Raw genomic sequence first — 9,073 nt, forward strand, 5'->3', positions numbered from 1 at the left:
AACCATCCAGTTTGTTTGTGTTAGCTAAAGATGGGCTAACAAAAAAAAATTTTTCACGCTATAGCATTAAGAAATTGATATTGTTTGTTATATAGTGGTACTGTCATGATTAATTAATGATATATATAATTTTGAGGAATAAATTATAATAAATTTAAAAAATAAATGTTTGGTGTTTTGTTATTTTTATCTTCCCGATGTGAACCATCACTACATGCCTCTTTCGCTCATTTACCACATCTTTACACGCTTACAATATGTTGGTTATTTTTATTCTACACTAGAATTATTTTATATGGCAAAACAACGTTTGCTGGGTCAGCTAGCATATATATAAATATAATTCCAAATATTATATAATTTTCATAACCCTTGTTTTGTATTTATTTCAAGTATTATAATTTCTTTCAAATAACATACAGAAAATAGCCTAAAGCAAGTGAAAATGTAGATTTCATGACTAACTTTTGTTAATGCTATGTATTTATTTTTTATCACCTCTTTTTCAAAAAAAAAAAAATTATTTTTTCAATAGTAAAATAAAATTCTTATATTGAAATTTTCTATAATAATTCATATTATAATTTTTTTTTAAGGTTTTATTAGTATGTAAATTTTATTTTTACATTATTAAAAAATGTGAAATTGTTCTTTTAATTAATTATTTTCTCCGGAAGATAGCTACAAAATCTATTTAGTGACTAAAAGACATTAAAGATCAAGTATTAGAATCATTAGATTATATTTTATATTGTGAGAATTTTTCCGAAAAATTCATCTGAAAAACGAAAATTTTAATTGTATTGTTATTTGTAATGTTTTATGACATTATAATAGAAAACAATTAGATGGATCCTATAAAATAATATGATAGATCACACACCTTTCAATGTGAGGCACATAAATAATAAGAGTATTTTTACAATGCTCTCAAATATGTACATAGTAGTATAGTATAATATATTATATGTTAAGGTGTATGATCGCAGTCGGCGAATGTTGACATTCACTAAGATCATAGTGAATGTTGAAAAAATGGTCTTTGTATGTTCATACAGCGGTGATTGTTGAAATTTGCGATAAGTGCTTGGTAAATGTTGACCACGCTTGAATCTCGATGTATGTTGTAATGTAAAAGGTATTTTTGTATTATTTTCTAAAATTAAGGCGTTATTATCCAGTCACAATATCCATTGGAGACGTTTGGACGTTAGTAATTTTATCGTATAAGACAATATGATACCAAATCGTTGTTGATATTATGGATCATCATAAACTAATCGTCTCGTTAAAAGAAGTTGAAATTAAAATTATTTACTATGTGAAGAACGAAGAACTATTCGAAATTATGCACGAAGCTCATCAGCTCATGTAAGAACTGGTCATGCAGGGCGAACCAGAATGATGAACGAATTGCAGAACAATTTATTATTTAATAACACAATAACATATGATGTTGTTATGTTATTTTTAAGTTTATGTGTTCAATGCCAAACCAAACAAAAAGTTCCAAAAAAAGGTATTGTAATCAAACCTATTATAAGTCGTGAACTTAATTCGCAGTGTCAAGTAGACTTGGTAGATATGCAAACTCGCAATGATGGTGAATTTAAATTTATACTAAATTATCAGGATCACCTAATTTTCTTTACTAATCACCTTTATTCAGTTAAGACCTTTAAAATCTAAAACTGCAGAAGAAGTTGCACATCACTTATTAAATATATTTCTTATTTTCAATGCTCCAGATATTTTACATTCCGACAGAGGACGAGAATTCGTAAATAAATTTATATCAGAGCCATGTTCAATGTTGGATGGTGTGAAAATTGTGCATGGTAAACCACGCCACAGCTAAACACAAGGATCCATCGAAAGGGCAAACCAAGATTTCCAAAATATACTAAGAGCTATAATGGAAGGTGATGACACTACAAAATGGTCAGAAGCATTACCATTTGTCAATTTACAAAAAACACGACGTATCATCAAGGTATTAAGCAAACGCCATACGAAGCTATGTTTGGCACTAAAGCACAAAGAAGTCTTTTGACATCTTCTCTTCCACGAGAACAAATAGAAAAACTAGCAACAGAAGAGGAGTTAGAACAAATACTTCAGTCTATAAGTAAGTTAATATACAGTGGCGGCTCATGATAAGGGGCGATCGATAAATGTATAGTTTATGGCACAATCATATAAAACTACCACTAGCCTTCACTGTAATAATAATATGCATTTTATTTTAGTTAAGAAAACAACTTTTTTTTTATAGCCCTCAAACTGATCCAAAAAATAAAGAAAGTGATGAAACAAATGTAGATGAGGCTAACGGTAAAAGTTACGATAACCTTGACAATCAAGCAAATAATGATGAAATTAAGCTCAACGATAAAAATTAAAAATGACGACAAAAACCAAAATTAATTATTAAGTAAGTAATTCAAAATAATAATAGCAATTATAAAAATAATTTAAACAAATATTTTGTATTTAAAAGATATAAATGAAAGGAAGAAGAATACAATTAAGAATAGAGCATTGGTACTAAGTGGACTTCAAACACAAGCAAGTTTAATATTGCGATCGTAGAGCTAAAAATTTCCGTCTGCTCAAGTGGGTGATACTGTTCGAATGCGAGCTCCGGATATCGATCGAGGACGTTGGATTATCAAAATATCTTGGCATTGGCAGTTGTAATGGACGTTGATAACGAATTTTACAAATTAGGAACAAAATATGGGATAATCAGTCAGCTGTACACTCGAAATCAATTTGTAGTGTGCAAAGAAAAATTGATATCATTAAACGACGTTTTATCCGATAAGACAATGTCTTTGAGACAGGTATCGACAGCTGCTTCCAAAAGTGGTGGCCAAGGTTATATACGATGCAATTGTAAAACAATTTAATACAAAACAATTTAATTGTAAGAATGGAGGAATCCTTTATAGCAGTAAATGCCCTTATAGTTTACCGTGTTGTAATAAATAAAACTTAAAAAAATATATACTACCTAAACTATATATTAAAAAATTAATTTGTTTAACTATATTTATTTAAAAATTTCTTACCTATCTGGCTATCTATTTGACTATATATTATATTGTCAGACATATCAACATTCACTAAATAACTATTGCGTATGTCAACAAATACTGGAAAATGTCCGCATTGTGAGATATTTGAAATAATTGATAACATTTACCAAAATTAACGGTAAATGTCAACATACACCTGTGACTGTTAACATTCACTGCAATGCGGTCATATACCTTAACATATATAATATATAGGACTATATCTCGCGAAACCATCAACGAAAAATAAAAATGTTAACGCGTAAAATCATAATAAAAAATGCTTTTATTAATTCCTGATATTTTTTTAGTATATATTACCACTTGAAAATCAAAAGTTGATAGTGGTTTCACAAATAAATAGGTATAAGGTTAAAAAAAATTAAAATATTATAGTTTTAGAAAAAAAGTTAATACTTTTCAAGATAATTAGTGTACCCACTTAAATAGATCACCATGTATATGATTATATATATTATTAATAAACACCCGCCACAATTTGAACATTTTCGTTAGCAATAGAGAAAACCACTGTGTTCAATCGCATTAAATACTTCTATGTCCTATTTTTTTAATTGTATTATTAATAAACATCGTATATAATATATATTTTTGCAGATGAAATTAGTAAGTTTGTTTATAAGCATGTGAAAATAGTATGGTATAATTTATGTAAAATATTTTATAAATTAATTAAACATTATGGATTACAGAATTAATAAGTACGTATTGTTAAATAATTTTATTTTTTGTGGAAATTATTTTTTTTTGAAGTTTTGGATTCTGATAGGAGAAGTATCAGTTACAATAATAAGTTGTTTTGTATTTCATGTTTCGAAACAGTAAATATGCTTCTATTTGCATTTTGTCCCTGTAATAAAGGTTTTTAGAATTTGATCAATTTTTATTGATTGGTTTTTAAAATAAAATATGACTACAAAACATTCAAAATATTTAGGTTGAATTTATAAAACAACGAAAATGTTTTAATTATATTCAAGTGATTTTTTTTATACATTTCAATTTTTAAAACAGTAATCTGTTATACAATGAGTTTTTCTGACTGAAATAAGATTAGATGGTAATATTATGGAATGTGGAGTTTGGGTGAATTAATAATAAATAGCCACTGATACTATTCAGTTAAAAAAATATGAACTATAGGCATGTTCAAACTCGTCGGAATTTCGCGCCACTAGCCCGCAACCTGAAGTTGTGTGCGTGTACGTCGTTGGAAACGTTTACTCGCGACGAACGACGACCCCGCCATCGCGCGTCGACCGGAGTACCGGACTACTTCTTATCCAGTACGTCTATATGCCCGTTGATGTGTGACGTGATCGTCTCAGGCTGTTGTACCCTTTTTTATGCTGTATTTTATGCAATATCGACAGGCATTATCGATCGCCGCATATCACATCGTCGTTGCGACTAGTACGACTGTACGGTAGTGTGTTTGTGTTACTTTTCCGACGTGATCGTCGTTCGACGCACAGAAGTTGTCCCACGTACAGTGTTGATGCAATCGGCGTCGCGTCGAGAACGTGTTTTTTTAGTGCGCCGCAAAACCATACCGTCAAGTATACGTTTTGTTATTCGATTGTACTCGTGCCTTTATCTTCGCGAGTTGCTGGTCCAGACGGCGATCGCATATAATTTCAACGTGTACCAGGAATCCAGCACGTGGTCTATGAAGAGGTTGCTGCCGTGTTACGTGAGACGAAGTCATGAATGAATTCGGAACATCGGGGCAATGGTCAGTGTATTGTTTAATAAAATTGTATGCTAGATACGGGGTTATATTTTGTTCTTTATTTATACACTTGTTGTTTTATTTTATACGTACCTAGGGACGGGTACAGTTTTCCCGATTTTGATAACAACTGATAACATCGAACCTGATAAGAACGAAAAAAAAAGGCTCTTGCCAACCTATAAAAGTTAGCACAAATCCGAATTCCCGCATCGTTAACCAGCAATTATATAAAAAATAAAAATATCAGTTTAATACCAATAGTGATTTTTCGAAAAATTCATACCAAGAAATTTAGTCTTCTATAAAATAAAACCCTGTTTAGTTATATTTTAATCAGTGAAGTTAGGCTTTAATCATTATACATTTAAATTTTATTTTAATTCATTGATCAATGTCCAATTATCTTAATAAATTATTTTAAACTTTATATTATGATTTAGATTCATTTTATAAGCAATTTGGCTTTTAAAATCGTACTAAAGGTTACCATTGTATTATAATATATTATATTATTATAATATTGTAATCTTTTGATTGAAGTGCAGCTAATATTAGAGAATGTATTTAAACTTACTGAGCTATAATAATTAAATTGTGTATGCAAATTTGAATATGCCAAACAAAACTAATTACTATTTAGTCATATTTATTAGAAATGTATATAATTTATTTTTATTTTTAAAAACATAATTAACTATGGTAGTGTAAAAATATTATTAAATTCTTCATAGGCTTAAATTATGGATTATATATTTTGTTAATCAGTGGTTGAATTGGAAAAATAAATAAAGGTGGGATCTAAATGAAGTTTAACAATTAAGCTAATCAATTTAATAGTAACCCTATTCCTTGATGAATATAATAATGGGGTACGCTTTAATTTGAAGAAAAGATGAAGAGTAGCTCAGTCCCTCCCGCGTCCTCCCCCAATTCAACCACAGTTGTTAATTAAATAAAGGTAGCATAGCCAATTAGAAAAAATTTAGTAAAACAATATATTATAGTATTCATACATCCAGTAATTGAATTTTCATGAAATACATTTTATTTGTTTATTTGTAACTTTATAATAACATACATTTTTGTGTGATAAACTATTCTATTTATTTATTTATTTAATAGATATCAAACGTTAAAATAATTTTTGCTATATTGATAAGTAACAATAAAATTGTTAGTAATTTCTTATATGTTAATAGTTTTTAAAATATTTTATAAACAAAATTATTTTTTGAGACAAGTATTTTTGTAGATAATAGGTATAATAACTATAATATAAATATAATTTAAATTATAAACTAAACTTGTAATAGGTGTTGTTTATATTATAACAAAATGGTAAATTGCTATGTGCTACAAGCAGTTTTTTTTACTTATTTATCAAATTTATAATAACTATAATATTTATGTACATATTCTTATTGTGTAAAATTGTTAACATAATAATATGAATTATAGGTAACATGCTTTTTTTAGTTGGTAAAAAAATGAAAAAAATGATATTTATTTTCTTTAAATTTTATATACTGAGTTATATTTTTGATTGTTATATAAATTATATAGGTATTATATTTTCTTTATAATATTACCACAGTAATAATATTATTACATTGTAAGTAATTATTTTTATTGTTTTACGTAAAATCATATTTTGTTTTAAATACGAGTATTTAATATTTTCAAAGTGTTACATTTAATTACTTTTCTAATTGTTATCTAATGTTATATATTTTATTTTCCTTGTACTATTCCCTAAAGCGATATTAGATATTAAGTATTTATTTTGATTTTTTGTAATAAATCATATTTGGGTTTTTTAACATTTTTAAATTATTACATTTAATTAATTATTATGTTGTGTTCCTGGTAATTTGTTTGCCTATACACTGTTACATAGGTGGTAACTATAATATAATACTGCATGTACAAAATCTATTAGCTTATACATTTTTCTAGTTTTTCAATATAACTAATTATCTTAACATTAATTATGAATGTTCAAATACCTACTTGTGTTAAGACTAGGTTAAACTGTCCAATGACTGATGTTTTAAAACTGAACTTTGTGTTATTTTTAATGTGTATGATTCAGTATCCTTTCAAATGTGTTTATTATTATGTATTAACCATATATTTTGGAAAATAAATTAATAATACTGAATTTTTGAACAAAATATTAAGTTCAACTAGTCCTTAATTGTTAAATAACTGGAATAGTTATCCTAACTTGTTGTCTAACATGAATTTATAATAAATAAGTACTTATAAAATAAGCATCTAATTATCTTAACATCAACAATTGTGTTTAAGAATCCCATTATAAAAATGTAACTATTTTAGATACTTAAAAAAAAAAAATGTAATCTGCAATGTAACGTTTACGACTCATGGCCATTGTAACCGATGTCTTTTGATCGATAAAAAAAAAATGTAACTATAATGGATTGAAGAACACAACAGAAATAGAAGATATTCTAAACTAATATTTAGTATAATAAAATAATATACTACCTATACAGAGTGATTTTTTAAACATGCTCACCTAATTTGTATGCATTTATTCAAATTTTGATTTTTGAATTTTTAAATATGCTTGAAAACCATATCTCAAATTTGAGATTTTTGTACCACTTAAGAATGATCCTGTAACAGACAACAGTACAAACTTCTGTTTTTTCAAAACTTTATTTGCTACTTATTATTCAGCAGACATTTATTGATGCACTTATCTAAATAAAAATTTAGTTGTTCTTAAGTACCTACTATGTATTAATTGGATTAAGTAGCTACTAGTTATCAGTGTTAGATTAAATTAAGTTAACCAATAAGTAATAACCCTGTGTGGCTGTGTCCTGTGATCTATAATAAGTATATTATTATTGCTTTACAAATTAGAATTAAACACTAATTATATATTCTAATTACCATAATTCAACATTTCAATACCTAGTATAGCAGTATGTGCATAAATAATAATTAATAATAATTGTATTGTGGAATAATTTAATTACTATTCAGTATTCATTCTTTTTTCGTGGTTATATTTGGAACGCAAGTACGCAACTAGAATGCAACAAATATTTTACTTTTGAGTTTTTGATACCTACTCAGTTTATGTGTTTTATTAGGTACATATTAAACATTAAAATAAATTAATGTACCTATCGTACGTATAATAAAAAATAAAAATTCGTTATTAGAATTAAATTAGTAGGTACCTAGGTGGCTAGGTAGTAAGGTATGTAAAATAGACCTCAAACATAGACACTGAGAATAGAATGATCGAGAATCAACAAAACAAACTACAGTTACGTTGTTGGATTAAGATTAACATAGGTGCCTATCTACTGTTAAATACGTTTTATAATATTCAGGGAAGGTAATAGTTTTGTGATGTAATCGTGTAATAAACTAATAAATATAATAATATGTGAATATTAAAATGCAATTTCCACTAACTTTCAAAAATTATCATAGTGTGCAGTGGCACCGAACTAATTTTTTTTAGGTGTGGCAATGGACATTAATTTATATCCACCCACCTACCTCTATGCAGTATGAAACCTAAGCCATGGGGGGCAAAGCCACCACCACCCCAAAGACACTACAGATTTTTTAACTTGGAAAATATAATTTTCATAAATAAATACCTATATATTATTTACTGCATTTTTGCATTATTTCAGTAGGCTACCCCTTTATAAATGTACACACAAAAAGTGGGGGTAAAGTCTATGTACAGCATAACTAGTCGAAATAATCCTTCAATTTCAAACTTTGGGGGTGGTTTCCAATGTAAAAGTGAACATCCTTGGTGCATTATAATGGTCAAAAGTTAACATTTTCCAACAATTTTCAAAAAAATGGAGAAAAACAAAAAAAAAATGAGCAAAACCAGTTTTCGACCAAATCGGTTTACTTATATGGTTGCAATTCAAAAACTAACCACTTTAAATACTTGAAATTTTCACCAAATGTTTATGTTAGTATTATCTATATACAGTTTAATTTTCAAAATGCTTTGACTTTTTTTTGAGTTATTTATAGACCACTGAAATTTTCGATTTTTATGATAATTTTTTTTTTGAAGGGTCAGTAAAAAAATTTTGGATGACCAAAAAAACTTGAAAATTTAAAACAAGGTTCCTCATGAGTTATTCTTATTGTAGCTAAAAAAAATTAAAAATCATTAGAGACAATTTTTTTTTATAAGCGTTTATAGTTGAAATTTTTACGA

At 27.2% G+C, this 9,073-nt stretch overlaps 2 protein-coding genes across 3 annotated transcripts; both read left to right on the forward strand.

The window, feature by feature from the left end:
* The first annotated feature begins 725 nt into the window (after positions 1-725).
* On the forward strand, positions 726-2,977 carry LOC149058614 (KRAB domain-containing protein 2-like). 2 transcript variants are annotated; one of them, XR_016190259.1, is made up of 3 exons: positions 726-2,128; positions 2,276-2,434; positions 2,501-2,977. XR_016190259.1 is itself a non-coding variant. In XM_089219486.1 (2 exons), exons 1-2 carry the CDS (start codon positions 1,939-1,941, stop codon positions 2,320-2,322), a joined length of 237 nt encoding a protein of 78 aa, XP_089075612.1. In that variant the 5' UTR covers positions 726-1,938; the 3' UTR covers positions 2,323-2,977. The 2 variants fall into 2 exon arrangements, 1 of the variants encoding a protein (XP_089075612.1); XM_089219486.1 differs by having other exon boundaries at positions 2,276-2,977.
* On the forward strand, positions 1,262-1,858 carry LOC149058615 (KRAB domain-containing protein 2-like). Its single transcript, XM_089218418.1, has 3 exons — positions 1,262-1,371; positions 1,476-1,578; positions 1,670-1,858. The coding sequence occupies exons 1-3, from the start codon at positions 1,262-1,264 to the stop codon at positions 1,856-1,858; spliced, it is 402 nt and encodes a 133-aa protein (XP_089074544.1).
* Positions 2,978-9,073: the final 6,096 nt, after the last annotated feature.

This window comes from Diuraphis noxia, unplaced genomic scaffold, assembly GCF_037042655.1.
Source record: "Diuraphis noxia isolate RWA-SAM2 unplaced genomic scaffold, SU_Dnox_SAM2 contig0002, whole genome shotgun sequence".
Taxonomy (NCBI): domain Eukaryota; kingdom Metazoa; phylum Arthropoda; class Insecta; order Hemiptera; family Aphididae; genus Diuraphis; species Diuraphis noxia.